Consider the following 25170-nt stretch of genomic DNA (forward strand, 5'->3'; position numbering starts at 1 on the left):
TGCAACAGCATAGCTGGTAAGATAAGATAAGATCACTTTATTGGCCATATACAGTTTCTTATATTAGGTATTTTTCCCATACCACAGCTTGCTCTCCATTACACACAGACAGGGAGAAAAGCTTGGGATCAGAACGCAGGGTACTGTATACAGCGCCCCTGGAGCAGTTGGGGTCAAGGGCCTTGCTCAGGGGACCAACGGAGTAGGATTTCTCTGCCGGCCGTGGGATATAAACCGGCAATCTTCCAGCCACAGGCGCAGATCCTTAGCCACAGAGCCACTGTACATTGCGGTGTGGCATTTACCTTATGAAGAGAAAAGTGTATTTACTCATATAGTATATGATGAAGTCAGAAATCCTGCTTTGCAGTGTTACAGCCTCATGCTGGCAACACAACCACATTTTGGGGCACCAGGAAGTAACATTACTGAATTGGTTTGGCGAGGATTTGTAAAGGATTGAACTCTGAAGCAACTACTTGTTATGCTTGGTGACAGGTCATGCCATGGTCAATTATAAAAAGACTGGCTGCTTTGCACAGATGATCATAGCTGTTTCATTGAAAAGATAGAAGGGCCTCCAGAGAACCTAGTTCTATTTGCAAAAGATAAGATTGCTTGGCAGATCACTGATTGTTACTGTTCAAAAACTGATATTGTATGGGGAATTTGGATCTTCCTGCTCTTCTGTTGTGACTCTTGCTGGACAAGTAAAATTTGATGGTTGTTATAGAAATCTGCACACCCTGCTTGATATATTTGCATGGCAGAGTTAAGATTTCAGCACTCCCTTCACAGTATGGTAAATCTATCCTACCGCCTCTGGACATCCAGGACATAGATGAACAGTTGTTTTGAACCATGCAGTCATCTTGGTAAAAGTCAAAAACACTATTTAGCTCCTTCGAGATTTTACCCTGATATCTATCAGTGTCCGATTGAATCGCTGTGCTCTTAAATTCTGTCAGTTCTTGTAAGGTAACTTTATTAGCCTCCTCCTGTACCTGTTGTCATGGTTGCATTGCACATATGAGTAGAATGGTTTGCTTGAATCTCAGTTATTGTCATTTTATGTATGTCAGACTGTATTTCATGTTAAAGACTTTTCTAATAGCCAGAACTTTGGTGCAGTTCAGCTTCTTGTCAGGGTAACATCTGTAATTTTAATTGACTCATATAATAAATACCATGATTGTACAAGCAAAGTAATTTTATTCATTTCATTTTTTGTTCCTTCCAGTGCTGGGCCTAAAGGAGATAACATCTACGAATGGAGGTCGACAATCCTGGGTCCACCTGGCTCAGTGTACGAGGGAGGAGTATTTTTCCTAGACATCGCATTTACACCGGACTACCCTTTCAAACCTCCCAAGGTATGTAGAATTGCAGTGTCTTACTATACTACCTTAGATTGTGAAGTGCTTTAATTTTGTGCAACAAAAAAAATCAATTTGTAAAAGATTAAGTTGATTATCTAATGAAATGTTAGAGACCTTATTATACCAGCATGTCTAATTTGATTTAAATGTTTTTTTGTTTATCTCTTCTTCCCTTTATGAATTGTGAAACCTTAAATATTTTCTGTGCTGTACAATAACCTTTCTGACTTCAGACATTCATTTGCAAATTGCACTGTACAGTTTATCAAACAATATCGTACTAATTCATATATTTAATATCACAGACAAACAGGTGAAGAGAGCTTAAGTGTGATCAGGAATGTTATATCACTTGAAAAGAGTTCCAGAAGAAAGCATTGCAAGCATGTGCATTCCAGATGTATGTGCTTCAGCGATGTGGCCCTACTGATTACAGAACCTTTGATTATTATTGTTTATGTGGGCCTTTACATGCCATGCTCATGAAACCCACGCCAATGAGTTCATTCCGACCTAGTGTCTTTCAGTACGCTAAGAGCCCAAATCGTCTGCAGATATGTGCCTGCCATCACCACCGTACTGTATGAAAAAGCTTCCTTCCTTGATTGTGAGAGTTTCTGAAATTTTAGTGAAATGCTCATTTTGTTCAAGTAACAAATCACTCTTGTGAATCAATCTACATGATATTTGTGTTAAGATGATGTGCAGATAGGGCAGCATGGTGGAGCAGTGGTTACCTTTGCCAGACCTGGGGTGCTATCTGTGTGGAGTTTGTATATTCTCCCATGTTTATGTGAGTTTCCCCTCACAATTCAAAGATATACTGGAAGGTTAGTTAGCTTCTGGGAAACCTGGCCCTGGTGTGAGTGTGGATGTAGATGTGTGTGTCTCTGTGTGTGCCCTGCCCTGGACTGGTGTCTCATCCTGGGCGTACCCTGGCTTGTGCCTGTTTTGTACCAGGATAGGCTTCAGCTCCTCCACAATGCAATATTTGTATTCTACATAATCCAATATTTTTATTGGATTAGAAAATGGGTGGATGTTGTGTAGATAAGTTAAGATAAGTAGATAAGTATGATTACCTGAAATAAATCATGTTCCTTCCAGACTTTTAAAAGGTTTAAATTTATGAAGTGGTTTCAAAGATCTCTCATTATACAATATTTTTGTGCCACCAAGTTAAATTAACAGACAATGTTTTTAGCTTTCTTGTATGCTTGTCAGAAATGGAACTCCAGATCAGAAAGATACTTCCTTTCAGCTGTTCATTGGTGACATCAGACATCACCAATGAGAAGGAAATGGTTTATAATAAACACTGATAAACTGAAGCTCCTGTGGGCTGACACAGCTGTGGTTTTTATGGTTTTAGCTGCTGTTTTAAGTTTCCCTAGACACTTAAGCCTGCTCCAGCAAAAACAAATGTCTTTGCCTAATAGAAAGGTCTACCATCATGTTTTGTGTTGTGAGTTAGGGACCAATAGAAAAGTTGTCAAAGTGTCCTGCAGGAATACAAAGCACCTTTGTCAAAATCCTACCATGAAAGACATACTACTGTCATTGTTTATAATGTGATCACCACAGCTACAAATAGTCAAGACTAAACCACAGCTTATGATGTAACCAGCAATAATCTTACATACAGTAATTCATGTCTACTTGTGAAAAGTTATTTAGTCTATATCACATAATAGATGTGGTTATTTTTTGTTTGCACTTTTTTCTAAAGAAAATATTGATGATAGTTACCCTTCTTGCTATTCAGATTTGTAGGTACCATTTATAACAGTGTATTTTAATGTATTCATGTAATTGTATTTTCGTAAGTCAGAAACCTCTTACCGCTGTGCAGACTGGAACTTGAAGAGACTTTTACTGAATTATTTTCTTAAATTATTAAGGTTGCAGGATGGGCATATTTTTGAGCAATGTTAAGGAAAAATTGGAAAATACAAACGTATAAATTCAGCTTTTGAATTTACCCACAGGTACTGACACATCTTTGCAGGACTTAAAATCACAGATGTCTCCAGCTTAACCCTACCTCATGCCTGGGCTCATTCCTAACTCAAAATGTAGCTGATCTCAATCATCCCGATCTTATATTAACATTATGCCTAGGTATTCAGTTTTATTTTCCTGAATTAAAGAAAAAATTGACGATTATTTATTACGAGTTTATGTGTTTAAATATGCTGTTAGACATTAGTCAGAACTGAGGAGAACGTTTGTTTTTTCTGTCAGTCCTTAATGTTTAAGTACAACAGAGAAGTACTGTATATATCCTTGGCTGTAACTCTTAGAAGTGGTATTTGACACCTTAAAATAGTAAGTTTAATACATTTTGTTAAATAAATCATGTGTAAAATGCTCCATGCTATTTCTGAAACTCCAGAACAGAAAATGGATAGACACTCAGGAAAGGCTGCTTCTGGCAGCTACACACTATTGTGAAGACTGGAGTCCTTTTAATTCCTTACGGGCAAACAGCCCGTTCCATATTAAATGAGATGGATGGGCAGTTTGCCCAAAGGAAGAAGATCAAAATGTAAAAATACGATAAAAAAACTTTATATAAAAATTAGTTACATTTTTAAAGAACTAGAAAAAAAATTAAAATGTAAAAAGGGATAAACACTACTTTTTATCTAAAAAACATTTAAGAATATTTAGGAGATGTGACAGTTTATTTAAGTGACCAAGCTTGAAAGGAGGAAAATGTGTAAAGGATGAAATGCATTACATTTTCTTTAATTGCAACATGTAATGATGTTCAAATGTTCATCCCAAGATAGGGTCTTAGATTACATTTAATTTAGTGGTGAACATAACTATCTGCATCATAAGTTACAATTATTTTGGAAAAAGGCTTGGTTTCAGAAGACAGCCCTGGGGTGCCCCATTTTAAACACCTGCTACTGGGGTATTAACTAAAACAAGTGATAAGATCAGTTTTGCCCGTCCCACGTACGAAAGTGCAGTGCACTCCCAAGGCCTGGGGCTCTTCTACCAGGAAATAAGGCTAATTTCACACCACCTGCTTTCACAGCTTCAGCACCTGGATTACATATTAAGAGATAGTATAGCTTGGAATGTTTGCCATTACAATCAGGATCTCATCACCATGTTATTTGGATCAAATTTGTCTGCTGTGAATTTTGATGTATTGTTAAGGACGATGAGCCATGTAAAGGTTATGTGAATTGCAGACTGAAGAAGATATTTCCTTCTGCTATTTTTGACTTTGCTTGAACTGCAGCTGTTTGTTATCCTCTAGGCATTCTCTGATTCCTGATCCTTTTCCATTGAAGATTGAATTTGAGCTCAGAACACATTACATCTCACTAGTTGGTCTTTTGATCTTGTAAGCCATGACTTTCATACAGGATATAGATCAACATATCCCAGATCAGGACTCTTCAGCATGTGGCCATTGTTAATCCATTCAATTATATTCTGTACTTTTCTTTGCTTTTAAAGAGGTTTTATGAGTTTAACAATGCTAATGCACAATGCAAATGCACCGGTCTAGGTTTTACATCGATATCTCATTGGGTACAGACTCTGTAGTGTTGTAATGTTACTTATCTTTTAAATAGGGAGAAGATAGGTTTATTTAAGTAGTATTGCTCCTAAGCATAATAAAACTAAGTTTAGGTCATGTAATTTTATAAAAACATCCCATGTCCAGTGTTTAGTATTTGAGGTGCATTAAAATCGAGCTGTTTAGGAATGTATGAAAATAATGGTTCAATAAGAAGTGACAATGTCAAACAATGAAGGTTACCATGCCCCACTTATTGTTTTAGAAAATTGCCTGGCTGGTATTAGCATGATTTAGTGTAGTATGTCTGTGAGGGAGCTTGTCAGCCCAAGACCATGACATCATAACATCATAGATTCATACAGTGACTACAGCACAAAAAATTCTAGCTAGTAGCAATAAAGAAGCAAGAAATCAATACACTTGCGATGCCTTCAAAGACAATTTTGACAAACGAGAGACAAAGTCACTATTTACTTTGAACCATTGAACATCTGTAGTGGTGGCTGAGAGAGGGGTAGAGTGTTTTAACCATAAATTAGTTTTAGCCCTTGACAGACCTGATGGTGTGTGAAGATATCGTGGTGGGTGATGACTATGAAGTGGGAGGAGTGGAGTGGGAGTCTCCTTTAATACAAGAACCTTTGTGCAGATTGAGGGCACGTTTACTGCTCAGTGACAAATATCCAAAGGTCCAACTGTTCTCGTGTTTCTGCAAGCCAATGCAAAGGTGTCATACTGTGCTAGTGTTATATGATGGCATGACTTATGGCATGTGTCTTGCCTTGGCCAGCCTTTTGTCCTGACCAGGGTTCAATAGAACATCTGTGGAACCAGCTCACCAGTGCCATTAACAGTCAACCTTTGTCGTCTGGCCACAGATACAGAGGAGGTGTGGTTAAACATCCCACATGTCTGTCCAGACACTGATCAAGTCTATGCATCAGTGCTAAGAATTGTGCTAATACTCAGGAAGGTCATACCCAAAACTAATTCCATAATGTTTGTCATTTATATTTACTAGGCTGAACAGGATTCACTGATATGGATTTGTCTTCACATGATATGTGTTTTAGTGTGGTATCTGTGTTTAATGTTTGATTAAATGTTAAACCTGAATGTTGTTTCTTTGGTGCATTATTATGCTTGCCATGTGTGCATAAAGTGTGTTTTATTGTTTTTTAGTACAATAAACAAAAATGTTGTCAGCTCAGATGGTAAAAACAATTTACTTTTGTTTTTTGGATTCTGAAAGAGAAGAGTATTTTAACGGGATTGTCTAAAAGACGTTTCTTGCTCATAATGCACAAAAAATGAAGACTCAAAGCGTCTTTCTTATTTGTGTGTTGTGTATGTTGTATGTTGTCTGTTTCCATTAAGCATATGTTTAGTAATTGTCTGTTTCCTAAACTACTCTTCTCTAACATGACATACAGTATAATATCATGGTGAATCTATTGCCTTGTTACATACAGTAGGTATATGCACACCTTACATGAAGGAATTTTTCAAACGTGACCACGATGGATATCCCTTTGCTTCAAATCTGGCAGTTTGAAAAATAGAGGTGAGGAAGCTGGGGTTTGGAGAGATGTTTTTACTGGCTTTGAGCAAAATGTTCTGTTCCTTCATTTAGGTCTTCGCTGGATCTAGAATGAGTTGTTTGTCCTTTGTAGTGTTACATTGTTTTGCATTGGGGATTACTTACATGATATGAAGTATTCTACATTAAACCTCGGAGAGAAAATATGTTTTAGGTCAAGGCTAGTCAAATATCATCCCTTCACGATCCATTCTAGTACAGGATTTGTCTCTAACCAGTGCTTTGTGTGTTAAATTAATATAATTATTTCAGTTTTATCATGAAACAGCTAGTTTTAACCAAGACTTGTATTGGAATGAAAAAGAACATTTATTTCCTTACCCTTGTAAACCTAAAAAGTAGTATAAAATTCCACTGAAGAGCAAAATTAGCTGTTAGTCCCAAAGGTAGTTCTAAATAAGATGAAAGGCAAGCAACATAAGCCAAATCTCCACACCATGAAGGCCTGTTAAAACCCAGTGTAGGGGTCAGACAAGCAGGCTTAATCCTTATGCCCATATAAAGCCTCTTAAAGAGAAAGAAATGCAGTCAAACCCAAGCTTCACTGTGACATTGTTTCATTTGCAGGCTGACTCACTTATATAATACTGTTCGTAAACGGTTAATATCGATCTGCAAAATTTGCAACACAGATAGATCCATATATGAGACAGATCTTGAAATCTGAATCCCAAAACATGAAACAGGAGTGAGGCCTGTGGACCTATTATTTCCATGGGAACTGCATGGAGGTAGAGAGCTAAACATAGGGCACTATAAAGGTTTGGGGGCAGATCTTCATCACACAGTGGATTGTAACTGGAGTGATGCTTATGTATAAAAGAGGAATTTACCTTATATGAATAGGAGGGGCAGGATGGTGGGACAGTGATTAGCATTGCTGCCTAGCAGCACTTGGGTCCTGGTTTCATTTTCTGAGGTGCTATCTGCATAGAGTTCGTACAGTATGTTCTCCCCATGTTTGCATGAGTTTCCTCCAGGTCCAAAACTCCAGTTTCCTCCCACAGTCCAAAAACATACTGGTAGGTTAATTGGCTTCTGCGAAAATTGGCCCTGGTGTGAGTGTATACGTGTTTAGTCTGTGAGTGCCCTGCAATGGACAGGCGTCACACCCAGGGTGTGTCCTGCTTTGCGCCCATTGCATGCCAGGATAGGTTGTACTGGATAAGGCAAATAGAAAACAGATGGATTAAGGTGAAATGATTCTTAAATTGGCTGATCTGTGGTATGAAAGTCAATTAAGTGAATTTGTAAATTATTCACCAAATACACATCAGGGGTTAAGTCTTATTATTCAACAGTCTCCTTGCACACATGCTCATTCACACATGTAAGGCTGCAATTTCACAAGCCCTTGTAGTAAAATGATGTTGGCTGGTCCCACAACCATCCTTCACTGCCACTTGGACCCCATTCGTTATCATTGAAGTTTCTGTCTCTGGGTTTCCTGCATCAGGCCAAAGAATGCAGCAATACAGTGCATCAAAGAGCCTGGTTTTTATCTGTTCTTCCAATCCTGGTACCTTGTCTGGATCTTGCACCATGGGATTTCCATCAGTTTGCCCTGTTGAGGGACGTTCTGTGCAGCTCACTGACCAGTCAACATCATTTTATTTTGACAGTATCCTTTTCTCCTGGAATGGTGGCTGAAGTGTTTGGATGTTCAAAAAGAATAAATTTAAAAATATGTCTTCCCCACCTGTGAAACATATTTCATGGGTAATTCACAAATTATCTTTACTGACTTACCTTCATATTTGTATGTGCGCACAAAAGGCAAAAATCATGAAAGCTGAAGCAGCTCTAATCAAAGCAATTTTGTATAACTCCCCTGTGAAGAAAAGGAAGTGAAACTTTAGTGCACTGTTAAAACAGAAGGTGTCAGCTGAAACTTGATATAGTAGTGTGCTGTACTGATATGTGCAGATTTCCAGCTGGGTGACTAATGAAATGATAGTAAGTGGGGTATCTGTGCTGAAAAGACAGTTTTCACTTGGAACTGCTTCAGACAAGAAAATCTTCATACACACTGAAACTAGTGTGTTAAGAAAATAAACCCAGAGTCCAAATTCTAAGGAACTCTTAGTCAAATTAATAGACTCTTAGAGGCAGAGCAAATGGTTGTCCTGAAAAACATCAGGCATTCCATCACCTCCTATAGCCAAAACAATGTCCAGAGTTCAGTTCGGTTGAAAATTGGTCAGGCACATGAAATGTGCAGTTCAGTCCCAGATATCATTACCTGCAGAGGACTAACATGTTGTTCCATTCGATGTTCCTAATATTTTAGTCAGTTAGTACAAATACAGGTTTAAGTTTCTTCTTATCAAAATTCAAAGCCTGAGATAGCATTGCCTCCTGAATTCACTGTAATAAAACATGTCCCTGTATGAGGCTTACATTCAACTGTGCATATTGTTCTCATTACTACTGCACACTTGCCATCTCCAGTAGCCTTTCCACACCCTGGGGCAGCGTATCTCTTTCAGTGAGCAGAAGGGCCTGTAAACAGCAGATGCTTCTGATATACATGAAGTATGCAGACTTAAAACCAGCCAAATGCCCTAAAACAGAGATTTAGGTAAAGGTATTCCGATTATTGTTTTTTTTTTCTTTCACATACTGATGTACGCACTGTACACTTCCATAATGTCATGTACATTTTAAACAGTGAGCAGATAGGTGTGCATGTTATTTGAATAGTGACGCTTCCTGTTATAACAAAATACTGAGTGGATTTCTTAAAAATGCAACATACTCTAGTGTTTAGTCCTGATATTTGAGATGAGGTAAAAGGACCAGAATTAGCCAATTAAGAATCTGGATAAATAGCTGAGCTGTAGAAAAAGACATGATTTTAATTAAATCAAAAATTTCTAAAATGTACAGGTGCCCAATTTGATTAATGAAGGCCACTTTGCTATCAGCATGGTAGAAGGGAGTCTGCGTGAGAAATTGCCCGGGGAATGAGATGATCTCCATGAACAATTAACAGACTAGTCCAGAGAGCACAGAAACCAGGAAACCAGAAAACCAGAAGCCATGTCCTGAAAGACAGAGAGTCACCACAGCAGCCCAGGACCATCACAACTAAATCTGCATCATTGCCTCATTGTATCTTCTCATGAGAATGTTCTGTATGCTCTCAGGCTATCCAGGGGTAATGTGGTCTGCTAAGAGAAAAAAAATCACCACCTTCTGTGTGCCAGACGTGACAGTTGAAAGAGTGATGGTGTGTCCTAGTCACCCATAAATTATGTTTTGTCTTTGACAGACCTGACAAGAAGGCAGTGAATATGGAGATGTGGTGGTCATTATGCTGACATTTGGCTTTTCAGACCAACCAGTGTAACAGTGGCAGTTTAATGTTGTGGGCAAGAATCTACTGTGCTAAATAAGTGCTCAACAATAAAAAATCCCTAAGCAAGCAGTTCTTGCATTTCTGCAAGCCAATCCATGAGGCTTGATTTTCCAGCAGGCCACTGTAAATGGCACAGAGCATCTTAAAGAAGTGACGACACCCCTTTAGAAACTTAGACAGTGCAGACTTCATTCTCAGCAGTACACCTGGTCTTGTGGCACCGCAGAGTTCACCACTGTTAAGGGAGTGGTACAAAAAGTATTGAGAACATCCTATGGTGTCCCATTTTGTGAAATTACAAAATGATGCATTCACATTTTAAAATGAAGACTTCTAATGGTAAGATAAAGTACTGTAACTTGCAGCAAAAAATAAAGAGAAATACTTAAGCAATCAATATGTTTATGCTATTTTTTACCTGTGAACTCCTGTGTGAAAAGTTCCTTTGGCAGCAATTTTAAGCACACGTGTTTTTGAATTCGTTTCCAATTATCACTTTTACTCACCAACTTGTTGCAATTTTTGCCCTGTGTTCTTGGGAGATTTCCTCAAGCTCTCTCAAGTTGCCTGGGGACAAGTCATACGGACAGTAGTTTTCAAGTCTTTCCACAGATTGTCAGTAGCATTTCAGTAAAGTGTTTGGCTAGGCCACTCATGGGCATTCACTTTCTTATTCTTAAGCCAATCCTGTGTAGCTTGGCCTTGTGCTTTAGCTTTTTGTCCTGCTGAAAGTGTCCCAGTTTTAAGTCTTTAGCAAACTGTTTTTTGCTAGTATTGCCTGGACTTTGCTCTGTCCATTTTTCTTTTAATTCTAACAAGCTTTTAGTCCCTTCTGAGGAAAAGCATCCCCATAGCATGATTCTACCCCCATCATGGATGACTTTAGGTATGGTATTGACTGGGTGATGCACTGTGGTAGTTTTGCACCAATGCTAATTAGTGGTATGATGTACCTTCCATTTCTTGATGATTTAGAAGACTGTGCTCACAGGCAAATTCAGAGACCCTAGATATTTTTGCCTGTCAATGACTTTATCCCTGACTTGCTTTGTATGCAGTTAAGGTCATTTTGTCCACCTGATTTAATTTGGGTTTCCCACAGCAAAAGATTTGAATTAATTAATCTGTTTAATTCTTTCTGTTTTTTGCTTTATGTGTGTAGAGAAGGTTTTCTGTATTCAACATTAATTGCGACTTCTAAGTGTCATGACTGCGAGCTGAAAGCAAGCAAATGTGAAAACTGTGCTGAATACGTTTGCAAGGCACTGGGCTAGTGTAAGAGTATTGGGGTCTACGGAGTGGGGCTGTGCCTGCTCAGATCTTGCAAGCGAGCAGGGTGGAATCCTGGCAGGCACATTGAGAGCCGCACTCTGTGAGCTGTGACTCGGATTTCACAGGCAGAGTGCAGACCTCCCCCCCATCACACTAGAATTACAATGGCACAGTTTCAAGAAATGCCAGCAAATGGAGACAGCCACAATCGGCTAACCCTCGCCATCTACATTAGCTGCAACTGCATAGGAAGAGTTGGCAGACAGCTCCACAGCATTTAGTCCAGAGGCCTGGGTTGTGTAAAATTGTGTCAGGGAGGTCATACACAATATTTGGTCATGTTTTCATTTTGATACTGTGTCATGTTTCATACTGAAATCATGATTCCTTGATCTCTGATGTTTTTGTGAGGTTGGATGATATTTAAGTTTAGAATAAATGATTGAATCCCTCAGACATGAGTGACATGGATTTATGTAAATGGAAGAAATTATTGGAGGAGCCATATCAAAATAATAAAGGTTTATTCTTCATAGTAACTTGTTAATCTCTTTAATGTTGTGGTAAATGTGATGCGATAAATAGATTTTTATTTTTTAGGTGACCTTCCGGACAAGAATCTACCACTGTAACATAAACAGCCAGGGGGTTATCTGCCTGGATATTCTAAAGGATAACTGGAGCCCAGCACTCACCATCTCCAAGGTTCTGCTGTCCATCTGCTCTCTCCTTACAGACTGTAATCCTGGTAAGGAAACACCTTCTCTAATGTTCACTAATCTGGGTATAGATGACAAATCACTTAAATTAATGTCCCTAATTTTGCACTGACATCCTTGCACTAACGAGGAAAAATGCAAAGACGTATGCTATTAGAAATTGATTAATGAAGAAACTATGAGTCCTAGTAATGTTCAAGTAGGACTGATAACATGGTTGAGGTGAGGGGTTATGGCACTAAAACAAGAAATAAAAAAAAAACATTTAAAAAAATAGACTTAAACCAATAAGTTTAAACAAAGACAATTCCTTCGTACATTTTCAAATTTGTTTTAATGTGTTCATTGCATAATATGCTCATGGACACCAAGCTCTGGAATCATGCAGTTGCTTACATATGTGTAGCATACATAAGTGACTGGGAGCAGATGTGTCTTCCAGTGATGTTTTCTGACTGCATAATGAACCTGAGTGATGACTTTTGTCTTCTGTTCAATACAACGTGTATTACCTGTCTCCTTAAAGTCAATGCTATTTGTCAGACTCAGTAAAGCTCAACAAAATACTGGTGACACTGCTTTTACTGTTGGATGCCTTGTATTATGTCAAATATATATTAACATAAAGAGACATTCTTCATGTACTGGCAACTAAGAAGTCAATGATGCCAGCTGAAGTAGAGAAGCTTTGACATCTTGCTGAAGATATCCACATACATTAATGTACATTAATCACCAGATATATATGTAAAAGTCATATGTAATCATTTAATATTATATGAGATTAGAATTAACCAATTCTGAGGTTAGAATTAATCACAAAGGTGAAAGATGGATTACAGTCTCTACAAAAGATTATTGCCTTTTATGTGCAGTTTCATTTTTATTTTAGAATGATTAATGTTTAATTTGTACCCAGCAGAGGCAATCGAGAAGTCTGTTTGCACATTTTGAAAGTCTGTTACAGTTTTCTACATATCTTTTTGTAACTGTCCAGAATTTTCCCCTGTTTTTTATTCTACCTAGAAAACCACATTTCTTCTCATTTCGTTTAATTAATTTAATGTGAGAAGAATGCCCGCTTTAGGCCTTTGTATGTAAATATCTGTAAAGAGCTTAGCCTGTTCAGTCACCCTGAAGCTTGAGATTCATGGGAGTCCTCATTAGGAAGCAGTGAAAGCACAGAGAGCAGAATGACAGTTACAGTAATTAACCCTCTGAGGCGTTCATTACCATGCTTCATGCCATAACCACACAAGATCTTGTCCAACCTGCACTTCTTCATTCGCGCAACCTGGGCATTTGAAGCTACAGTTTCTACACAGAAAATGAAATGTTACAATTGCTAATGGTCATTATACTTTGTTTGTGAGGTTTAAACAGCAGCACTAATGTGGCAATAAGAGACCAATGGCATAGTACAACAGTAGATAATATTGAAAATAGATTATTCTTTAGTCAGCTTACATTAATCGTTTCACAGTAGGTCTGTCATTACTTTGCACACATATCATTTTATTGTGACACTCTTAGACAACACTTTGTTTTTCCAAACCTTTAATAAATCAAATATATGTTCACAATGAATAAGTGGATCCTGTCATGATTTTCTGGAACAACCAGAGCCTGCATTAAATGTTAATTTGACATTACAACATGTTTTTTTTTTTCAGGCAGCCATTACACTGCCAAAACCTAACCAAATAGATCTATATTAAAGCTAGATCTGTAAAGAGAACTATTGAATTCTTTCTCTAAAGGTGTAAACTGCACAGATGTTACTTGTCATGTAAGTAAATTTCTTTAAAAAATCCTCAAAAAAGAAATCACACTTTATAATAGTATGCTAAATTGCAGTGCATTTTGATAGAATAACACGATTCCTTGTTAAATGTGTTTGGAAAGACGTTAAATTAAATGTGTAAGGCTTTCCACCATTTCTCACTTTGCATTCTTTAGACTTAACATGTATTAAGAAATGAAGAGGCATTTGTTCAGAAAGTGTGGGAAAAATGTATATAATTAATCAGTTGTTTCAGTGTTATGTCTGAAAGACCTAGCATACTAGGGATTTTCATCTTCAGTCTGTCTTTTTTGATGATACACATCAAAACCAGGCTCTCCTCTCAGATGAATACAGGAAAAAGATGTGCAGGGTAACACAAGACAAATTGATTTCCCCCGATGGCCTATTTGTGGGTTGGAATCTCAGTTCTAGTGAGTTGGAGATACTAATTACGCATGACTACAGATCAGACCTGGGCCCGCTCTGCTTCACCCCCAACACAGATGTGTTTTTATAGCACTCTTGTTCTAGGCATCTTCATTCAGCCTTACTCACAAAAGATAAAGGAGGCTTTTAATATAATAGCCACTTATTCTAATGGATTTTGTACAGCCTCAAAAAGCTGGTTTGATTGTATTGCACGTATATTTAGTCAGTAATATGCCTCTAAAGCCAGATTATTGATGAAGAATGAAACCCATACAATATGGTTTTCTCACATTCTCTTTCACAGAGGGCCACTATTAGTCACCAATGGGAGTATTTGTCAGCATATTGTGGGAATCCATATCTCAGACCAGCGTGAGAATTTGTAAGCTATCCATTCTAGGCACTAAAATCCCTGATTGTCAATCAATCAAGGTAGTCTACCAAGTCATCATTCTCCTTTCTGCTGTTAAAGAATTTGAGTGTGGTTTTATGGTGTCATTTTTTGCTTTGAGGTCTTTCTGTCAAATGCATACAATGTCTTGTTTCTGAAAAGACAGTGAAGTTACTCAGTTTAGTTACAATATTAATATGATTTAAGGTCTCCGAAAATACGCAGCACTTGTCACAGACAAGTGCCCTCATTCTTCCTAACCTGATGATGTATAAAGGAAAGGGTAACTAGCTGTAGTTTTGGAGAAAACCTTTACGCCACTGTTATCCCAACCTTCCAGCTTCCCAGTTTTTTTTTTTCCAGATTGTTTTTTGTCATCCAAAGGAATGTATGATGGAAGGCTTAATAAATTTATGAGTGTTAACTTGGAGGATGTTATCAACTGCAGTTAACTAAACCACCTCCAGATAACTTGTAAATGTTGACTTGCATCGAACACAGTTTAACAGCTGGCTGCACCTAGGCATATATTAAACTGGTATTAAGTTAATTCAGCAGTTTCTTAGATCAATGTTTCCTGTTCCAGTCCTTGGGACTCACACCTGCTGGTTATTGATCCTGTAATTGAGCTAATCATATGATTAATTTGAACTATCATTTTTATCTTATAGTCATATTTTAACCAATTATTTTTCTTATCACATTAAAACCTGAATTTCTGAACATATGAACCAAGCAGTTTAGTTCAATGAAGTATTCCTGAAGTAATTAAGTTGGGCTAGACAGAAAACTAGTAGGTGTGGAGTAGGCATGAAGGTCTAAAATTCAGTTCCTGCAGGGTCTGATTTCTTTAAGTTTATGTTCCAGCCCGAGTGGTCAATTAAACAATTAGACTAATTATTTTCTTGGTTAGATATATATAGTATTTTTCTTAAGGTCATTTTACTGTTGATTGTTCAAAACATTCTCTTTATTAAAGTTACATATAACACGTCTTGGAGCCTGGTATATATGTATTACCATTATGCAGTAAATAAATAATTAGATATATAACAGAGAGCTCCAGTGGAATAAAATCTTGAAGACTCTAGGCTTGAGTTAAGACATGATTTTGAGACTACTAAAGACTGACTTGAGAATTGAAAATCCCTGCAACATCATGTGCAATAGGCACAATATATCATATAAGCAGTACTAATAAGGTGTACCCCAACTACTGTAAATTAGGTTACATGTAATTAAATGTAATTGACATTTTTGGTCTGATTTGACTGCAACATGATGCATATTTGTAATTTTTAACTGTCTGTTTTATGACTTTAATAAGATGGAAACATATTTAATGTTTAAATAACCCTTCTCACTGTCTTTAATTGCCAATGTGTACATTTAGCACATATAAAGAAAAACCCATGGTGTATTTCAGGAGTATATCTTTAATTGACTTCTATTGAACAGTTACAGTATGACAGGAGGGACAGATGATGTGCTTGGGGACAGATTAACCTACAGTATAATTTAGCAGAATCCATCAGAGGAGGCGGCAAAGGACAATTTGTAGAGAACATCTGGAATTTGTTTTTCCAAACAAATCATAAGCTTAATGTACAGTATTAGTTGAAATAGGTCTTGCAAATGGACTCACTATTACTGAGGTTTATTAGCACAAATACACACAACATCTGTGATGTTTCCTCTATACAGAAGAGAATGCAGATACATTATTTAGAAATTAATTCAAAATATGCACCACCCTTCTTCTCTTGCTTCACTGATATTTTCCCAAATATGGTCAGATCAGTTTAACATCTGCATGTCATTTGATCCCCAGTTTAACTGTGCATTTTTATAGTGCATGTTGTATTAATATAGGGAGATGCTTAGGATTAATGGATTATGATCCTTAGAAAGTACCATATTAGCTGTTATGCTGTTTAATGTAGGGTTCTGTTCTAATTTCAGATGTACTTTGTAATGGACATACACTATTATAAGTATTAGTGTTGCATTTTAGGCCATCCTGTTACTGTACTTTCTATTTTGCCTTTTCATGTTTTTAAGCACCTCGTGCTTCTTTATTTTGCTTATCTTATTATTATTCCTGCCCTTACATTTCAATTGCCCTAGTGTCTAGTCTCGTTTCATTATAAAATAATTTTGTTTTCACTAATGCAAGCCTACAATGGCCTCCTGACTCCCCTCGAGGTCAGATGCTCACACCATTCTTGTGTTTGTTCACATAATGAAGCATTATCCAGGCTTTAAAGAAACAAGTAAAGGTTTATTCCATGCTGAACAGAAAAGAGACACAACATGTCGGCTGTGGAGCCTTCTTCAGTTGTTACTACTTAAACTTGTTACTGCTTAAACATCTGTTATCCAGGCTTAACTCCATTTTCTTTTTTACATGGAAGTTAGGTAATTATATGCATTTATGTAATAGTGGGTCTCTTACAGTAACAATAACCATACAGAAAAGTGTGTAATATAAAATAATATGTACAGGGACTAAAGAGATAGATACTATGGCACTGTATGCTTTTCAGAAGATAAAACTTAATCTGTATCACCATAACATTTGTTAGACAAAAGAAAGGAAAATATATTTATTGCAGGATATTGTGTTTAAGTATGGGCGTCTGGGCAATCTGGGTCCCTTAACTTTGTCCATATTGTGTCAGTGAATAATATCCATCAGTAAATAACCAAGTGTTACGCAAGTGACAGAGTGGTTTTATAGGATTGAACCCTCTGCGGAGGCTGGATGAGTGAGTTGAGATATCTGCTCAGGCAGTTTGGTGTAGACAGAGCAAGGGACGAGATTCGAGATTCGTAATCCAAACAACGTGAGCTTGAGTCCATAAACCAAAAAGAGCTTTATACCGTAAGACCCAGCGAAGAAGCCGAGATGCAGTCCAGGAGTCGTAGTCGTAGAGAAGAATAGCTTGAGATCATTAATAAGTACTTTTATGAGAGATCCAATGGAGAGCCAAAGACATGATCCAAGAGCCGTACTCAAAAGGTAAGCCATAGTTTAAAACCAGGAAAGACACACAAGGCAAGTGCTTGCAGGAAAGGCGGAAGTTGAGCTCACTAGGTAACACCAAATACTAAGCAAGGTAGGTACTGTGGAATGGATTTAAGTATTCAGGCGAGTGGAGGTGTGGTGGTAATTGAGAGGTCTGATTGGTTATCTTGACCTAAGCGAATCACACCTTCCCCTGAGGGTTGAGGTAGAAGCTTGCGCACGAGGTATTCTCTGCTGCTGGGGAGCCAGTGTCATAACACCGAAGAATGTTGGATTACAAAGGAATTTTGCTTACAAAACCATGTGGTCTGTTTTGACTCCAAAACTGTATCCTCTTACAGATGGACAGGACAAATGATTTTTGCTGCGCTTTATTTAAATTAGCATTCAGTCTTAATTTGACATTGTTTTGTGTTGCTGTGGCATACACAAAACGCTACTGACTTATTTCATATCCTTTGAGTGCATTCTACTGGGAAAACACTGCCAGTGTTTTGACTACTAAAATTGAATTCATTGACTGTTCAAGATGGTAAATAAACCCACTTTGGATCTGTAGGGTTCCTTACTGGGCCTTGATGAGCACCTAATTCTGACTTATTTTCTTGTTTGTTGCAGCTGATCCCCTGGTTGGAAGCATTGCTACACAGTATCTGACTAACAGAGCAGAACATGACAGAATAGCCAAACAGTGGACCAAGAGATACGCCACATAAAAATCCACTACAGATTCCCCTTTTCCCTTCAAAGCACATTCACAAAGTGCATCCGTAGACCACCCCCTTCCCCTGTACCTTTTGTTTACCTTTTGGTGAAAAAAAAACTGTCCTTTGTTCCTTGCTGACTTGAAAGCTTCTTTTTTATACAAAGAGTAGATTGGGATGTGATTTTCCAGTTTAATTGAATGTTGGAACTGTTATAGGAAAAGGCTTTATTATTATCCAGCTATGTATATGTGTGTATTCTTCCTGTTCGAAGTGGTCCCAGGAACAAATGCAGAATATATCTTATTTCTACTTTAATGTAGTGCTTAGAATTAAGTTTTTGTACTGAAGTCATTCATGGTGGGTGCATGTAAACAGGGTGGAGATTTGTATTAGTTTCAGCAAATGGTTTTTATGCTCTGCCTTTTGTTTATAAGGTTTTTTTTTGTGTTTCCTTTTTTAAGAGGCTGTTGCTGCAGACAACAGAAAAAAAATGTATTTGAAGAAGATCTGCATTACAAAAATAATTGTAAATTTCCTAGCTACCTGCCACTTCTGACTGTGGATCAGTTTGTTGTACACTTGCATTATTAAGCACTCAATAAAACACTGTGGCTGAAAATACAGCTTTTTATGGTATGTCATTGTCTTTCATTCCTGTCTGCAGTGGAAACTTTGAGCCTATGTAGATGTTACTGTACAGTATTGTTTAAAACTCAATGGGTAATTTAAATGTTTCTCACTTTTAGTCTCACAGCGCAAGCTTACCACTTCCTTAAATCACTTCCTTTTTAACCACACAAATGTGTTATTACTACAATGAAAGGTTTGTTATGCTGCTCCGTGTGCTAGTCTGAAGGTCACACACAACATGGGGACTTGGGCAGTGCTTCACATCCAGCAGAGCCGGCAGAAGAACAGCTGGGCAACAGATCCCTGCGTCCTCAAGGAAATGTCCCTCTGGCTCTGTGGAAAACATGACAATATTGACTGTAAAATGGGTTACAAAATCAATGTGTCGTGCTGTTTAGCTATACAGTCCTTGACAACAGTAAGTACAACCTCTATGAACAGTCTGGTTTCCTAATCTTTGTCTTTATTAAACGTTTGCGTAACATTTCAAATGCAATCTTTGGCTGCTAAGCTGAAGCTTAACATGTAAGTGTTCTTCTGACGTGCTGGACTTCTTCCGCTGAAATAGAAGTTTGACTCTTTCAGCTTTTTTTGGTTTAAAAACTAATCACAGGAGTAAAGGCGAGAAGCTTCCTAACAGCTCATGATTTTTTTTTTCTGAACAGAAAGATGCTGAAATAATAGAGCAGACTGTAGAGGTGTTATACTGTATCTCTACAAAACACTCTTCAGCATAATTTGTAGACTACATTTTATTTGGCTAACGGTCCTGAATTAAAAATGCTCTGGTTCCCCTGCTTCACGCCTAAAGGGGTGCAAGGGTATGGAAAAAGCAGGGGTTTTTTATTGTATTTTTTTTGTCAGGAATGTAAATCTAAAGAATGATTTAATGGGTGAATTGAATTTGAGATATATGAGATTATTCTCAGTTGTGAAAATGAACAATACTTCTTAAGCGTTCTTAATGGATTTGATTGAAAGTTTTTTTTGCAATATCCAAATGTGAGATAGTTTGTAAATTTTTTTTAAACAGTATTCTAGTCTGGGTACGAAGTAAAAAAGACTCCAAACTGTGGTCAGCAAACCTCTCCAGTCCATGTAGCCATTTTTATCTGTGAAGTGCCCAAAGCTACTGTCTCATCTTTTAATTTTACATTTTTGGATTATTAAAGTATGTGAAAATGAGCCTGCCTGTGGTCATGTATTTCAGGTAGAATAGCTTCTGAGCTACATGAAGCTGATTCACAAGCTCCACTGGCATTCCAGGATTCACAGCAGAAAGATCAAGCCAGCTGCTTAAGAGCAAAGCTGATGCCTCTCAGATGTATGCAGCCTGAAATGTACAGATTCATATGCATATTTATAAATCCTTCAAAACTGACCTCCAGAATGTGAACACGTGCAGAGACAGCACTAGACATGAAAACGGAGGTAATATTTTAAGGTTACCAGAAGGTTGTTAACATTCTAAATGCAGTTTGCCATGATTTACACCTATTGGTGATAACAGAGCAGTGTCTGCAGTTCCAAGATATTAACCATCTTTAGTTCAGGAACTAATATGCAGTTTTGACTAAAACCTTTAAACTATCAAAAGTCCCCAATAAAGAAGCATCAGGTGTTCTTTTGGATGCTATAACTATTGTCATGCATGTATCAATTTATAATGTATTAATCTTAACCAACTTAGTTTCTTGTTCTGTTGTTATTGTGATTTATTCAGTGTTTTTTGTTGTTATCGCGTTTTGTTTTTACCCTGGCATTTCCCTGTGCTGCAGCACCTTTAATCTCCGAAGGTTTTCCAGTGATTACTGCCTCTTAATTGCTTGAGACAGCACCCAACTCTGTGCTTGTAATAAAATTGCTTTTTTCAGCTGGGTCTCGGGGGAGCAGTGCCAAACATACTGAATAGCCAGACATCAATAAGTTTTCATTTAAAGCAAAAGAAAAACACACATAATAATCAGTGATGTTTGAAATGACAAATTGCTTTCCATGGAAGGCCATTTATAAAGAGATTCTCTGCTTTAGAGAGGTTCTCTGCAATATAAAATACACACTTAGACCTGAAAACAAAATAAAGTAAAGGAGCTTCCTTATTGAGAACCCAGCAGAACAATGTCTGTGTTACATTTGCCAAGTAAAAGGTTTTAAAATGCAAGTTGCCTGATGCAGCTATAGAAATAATAAAAGGTATTGAGTACCTGGTCACTGGTATAGTACATAATGTTTTGAATTTTTAGGAAGCGTTGTACCTGGAACACTAGGTTTGACTAATTTTATTGAAAGACTGGCAATTGCAAATGGACACAGAAATGAAATGATTTGATTTAAACAGTCTGTGAGTGAGCGTATGTTTTGTTTTCTTAAATTGTGAGTAATGCTATCCACATCTCAAGAAGGTGCTTTCAATTTTAAGTAACGTTTTGTTAAAATAAAATGAAACAAAGCACTTTCAAACGTAATCATTTTTCACAGACCACAGAAAATGACCTAGTTTTGAAATTCTCAGGGCTCATTTGAAATGTAAAAGCAATGAGAGGGGTTTCCCAATTGGACATAATCGCATATAAAGAGACAAGGAAAATGACAAAGCCCTGCTGCTCTGAATGGCACAATACCCATTGGATTCAAGACCATAAATACTGGAAATATTCCATCCCAGCTACTAATGTTCAGCCCTAGAAAGCATTTTGGATAAGACTGGAAAGTCTAAGGTAATCATTTCAAAACACATTATTTTACCAACAATTAAACTTGTGAGTGATAGTGGATATATATTCTGTGTTAATTATTTTCTATGACATTTTATTCTGGATTGTACACTTCTGCCATATATTTTAATTTTGTTCATATTTACACTTTATAAACTGTGCCCCAACTCTTTTTTTTTATTATTTGGCTTTTGCTCATTTAGCACTTAGGAAAATGTAAACTACACTTCATACTTCACACTCAGTGAGAACATTGTCTTTTGTGTTTCATTTCATTTGAAAACCATCCAGGCATTATTTTGACCAAACTTTTTATTCTGCAATAATATCAAAGTGTTGCAGTTAAAACTGAAAGGCATGGAACTGATCAGTAATCATTTCCATATTTCATTTGATTAATATCTGTAACTCCTAGATATTATAGTGTCCTCCAAAAGTATTGGTACAAATAATTATGAAAAAACAACATCTGATAAATGCAACTTCTTAATATTTGATTTTTAAGAAAATGCAATTAGGTTCTACTCTCTTGGCTCAATTTACCAAACTGGTGGTGTTTAACCTCTTTATTTTGAAGAAACAGAAGTATGGGGCTGTAAGCTGACTGGAGTCTCTTGCTAGTCTGTTGTTGTTGTGGGATAAGTAGGTACTCATAAAGGAGCAATGAACACCATAGCAATCTTTTTTGCTTTGACCTCTGTGATTGGAGTCTAGAGTTGATGGTCAAAATGAAAGCCTTTAAGAGCTTTCTATTAAAGAATTCTAAAGAAACATAAATTGGATATACTAAAGTCTAGAGTTTTAAATATAATAACAAAAGAAACCACTGGTATAATTACCAAAAAAAAAGAAACATCTGCATTTGATGACAGAACAATTGCAGGAGCTGCCAAGGAAAACTGTATAACAACTGTCAGAGAAAACACCACAATCTCCACAGCATAGATTTGAAGTTATCAAAGAAGATAGTTTGCAGAAAATTGAGACAGCATAATTATAAATTCTACACATTTTGATAACTAAATTTCATGGACTGATGTAACTGAACATTGCAGAATCTTGAAGTTTACAGAAACACTTTGTGTACTTATATAGAAGAAACTCCATACTTGAAATCCAAAGACTGACTTTTACACTCTGAAATCTACTTCAAGCAAAGGTTTTGCCACATGTATTGTTGTGTGAAATCATTGGATTTAAACATGTTTTTTGTTCTAGCAAAAATAATCAAAAGTAGGTATGGAATTACCTAAAAATAAAACATCCTAACATTGATATAATCTCAAAATCACAAAATTGGAAACTCATTGTAAAGCAAAAATAATTGTCTCTGCTGTCCCAATATTCTTGGAGGCCAGTGCATGTACAAAATCTGTAGAAATATTCTTATTGAATTTAAAATAATATACTCTTATTCTTAAATATATTGTTATATATTTAAGAAAGAACTTTGTAGGTGCAGCATTAGTTAAAGTATTATTTTACTATAAAGATGGAGAATGTGCAAAGTTTATTCCCAAAACTTATCTGCTGTTAACTTCTGAGTTATTCAAACATTTAAAACATGACTCAGGGAGCTTCATCCTCATCACAACCTGCGAGATTGATTGCTTTTACATTTTGCTAATAAATATTTCTGAAAAATATGGTGACCTTGATAATGTGGAAAAATAAATAAGATTGATTTGAAACACAAAAGACAAAAACTGTCTCTGTGTCTAGAAAAAGATTTGGGAGATACAAATTCAGAGTACAGCGTTCAATATAGCTGACTGCAGAAGGGGGATAACTGGGTTGATCTTAGCATATCTTTGTAAAAAATGCCTACCGAGCAATAGTTTTCACCAACCAATGTCAGCTACCAGAGTGTGATCAAGCCTGACATTCTGACCAGACCACAGCAAATGACACCTCCTTGTGCCTGCATGACAAAATTCGTCACTTTTTTTTTCAGAGAAAAGAGCAGTGCAAGCATTACTTTTCAAACATTGTTGTACTACTCTGACTGATGTCATTTTCAGCATTTTGGCTGAAATCTTGAAGATTTCTACGGACACCAAACTCTGAAAAAGTGTCTCCATATTTTGTTAACATAACATATGGTTCTAAAATAAAAGTATAAACTACCAGATATTCTTGTTGAAGCAGGTTTGAACTTATAACATTTACTAATTAATCCCTAATATTCTACCTATGATTAGACATGACATTTCAGCAAGACATATTTCTGGAAGAGCTAGTTTCACCGAAACAATGAGGAAAGCCACACGTTTAAACTGCTAACCATGCCTCTCAAGGGTGGTAGGTTCTTCTGAATGTTGCTCCACTTTAAAACACAGGAATCATAACTGATGTAATAATGTGCTTAGTAGAATAAATGTGTCATTTTTTCCTTCTTTTGAACAAGGTGGTGACTAAAACACAGCTATAAAACCTTCATGTAAAGTAGGACTGAAGCTGTGTGACATTTCTTGTGAAAAGAGCATGACTGGTCTATTTCCAGTTATCTACCTATACTTTTGCCAGCCATGAAAATGATGAGCATTGCATTCATAATATAACAACAATAAAGAGCCTTGCTGCTTCGACAGTATCATAAATAGAAACTGATACCAACGTGGGTGGGAGTTTCTGTAAAATTCATCAGCTTAGGTAAATAGCCTCCAGCACAGGACATACATTTCCATTATTTGATTGACGAAATATCACAGGACTGTAAATTCTGTTTCCCTTAAACTAACATTATAAAATAAATTTATGTGAGGTACCCACATGAATAAAATACATCAACTTACTGTTCCCTCTGCAAAAGGTCAATAGGCATTATCATAAAGTTATGGTATAATTGTTTTAACACCATGAACTCCAGTGTGCTCCTGTACAGTTTACAATGGTAAAAAAAACAGCAACTTTCCTGCATGCCAGACATTCTGTTTAACAATACAATACACATGACCTGTTCACTGAATATTTCTGCACTACCAGCGAAACATAACAGACATAAACTAGAAGAAAAAATCTCCAATGTTCCATTTGTTCCTGCACTTGATGCATCTTAGTCTCACTGAAATATATTTTCAAGTTTCTCTCTCATTTTTTCTGATTGTATTATTACTGCTGATGTTCATGCTGGATTTTGGAATGCAGGTTAATTTTGAAAGTAATACACACATCTTTTCCACTGCTGTTAATTTAAAGGACTATAGCATGTTGTATAAAGAATATGATATGAACCCATTCTGTTAGAATGATCTTTGCCATGCAATAATTCAGTGCTTTGATCTTTCTAATTATGGTTTATTGTTTAACATGGAGAAGCCTACAGGTGATATAATTACAAGATTAAATGAAGGCAGCTTTTAAATGCACTATATCTCTGAATCATCGTTTTATTTAATGCAACATATCGATTCTCTCTTCCACTATTCTCTCATTCTTGCTTATATTCACTTCAGAAGAATGTGATTGTTTGGATTCGCTCCTTCTTATGAAGAGTTTCTGTTTTATTCAAGACAATCAAAAAATATTATTATTTTGAAAGCATTAGATCTGTATTCCAAATGGAAGCTAAGTACAACTTCAGGGTTTTTATCTCTCCTATAAAGGA

General features: G+C 36.8%; 1 protein-coding gene and 1 long non-coding RNA gene across 3 annotated transcripts in view; both read left to right on the forward strand.

Moving 5' to 3' along the window:
- The window catches only part of LOC148651413 (ubiquitin-conjugating enzyme E2 E2), a 142766-nt gene extending 123924 nt beyond the window's left edge, over positions 1-18842 (forward strand). The window contains exons 4-6 of one of the 2 annotated variants that reach the window (XM_088601656.1): positions 1241-1373; positions 11760-11907; positions 18681-18842. In XM_088601656.1, coding sequence (XP_088457782.1) covers positions 1241-1373; positions 11760-11907; positions 18681-18775 — 376 coding nt within the window. In that variant the 3' untranslated portion in view covers positions 18776-18842. Of the gene's footprint in view, positions 1-1240; positions 1374-11759; positions 11908-18130 lie in introns of both variants that reach the window. The other variant, XM_088601655.1, reaches the window with a different exon arrangement.
- A 143-nt stretch (positions 18843-18985) lies between these two features.
- Positions 18986-21187, forward strand: LOC148651415 (uncharacterized). Its single transcript, XR_015925746.1, has 2 exons — positions 18986-19267; positions 20060-21187. It is a non-coding gene; the product is annotated as an uncharacterized LOC148651415 (long non-coding RNA).
- Positions 21188-25170: the final 3983 nt, after the last annotated feature.

This window comes from Lepisosteus platostomus, chromosome 12, assembly GCF_059453375.1.
Source record: "Lepisosteus platostomus isolate fLepPlt1 chromosome 12, fLepPlt1.hap1, whole genome shotgun sequence".
In the NCBI taxonomy this organism is placed as follows: Eukaryota; Metazoa; Chordata; class Actinopteri; order Semionotiformes; family Lepisosteidae; genus Lepisosteus; species Lepisosteus platostomus.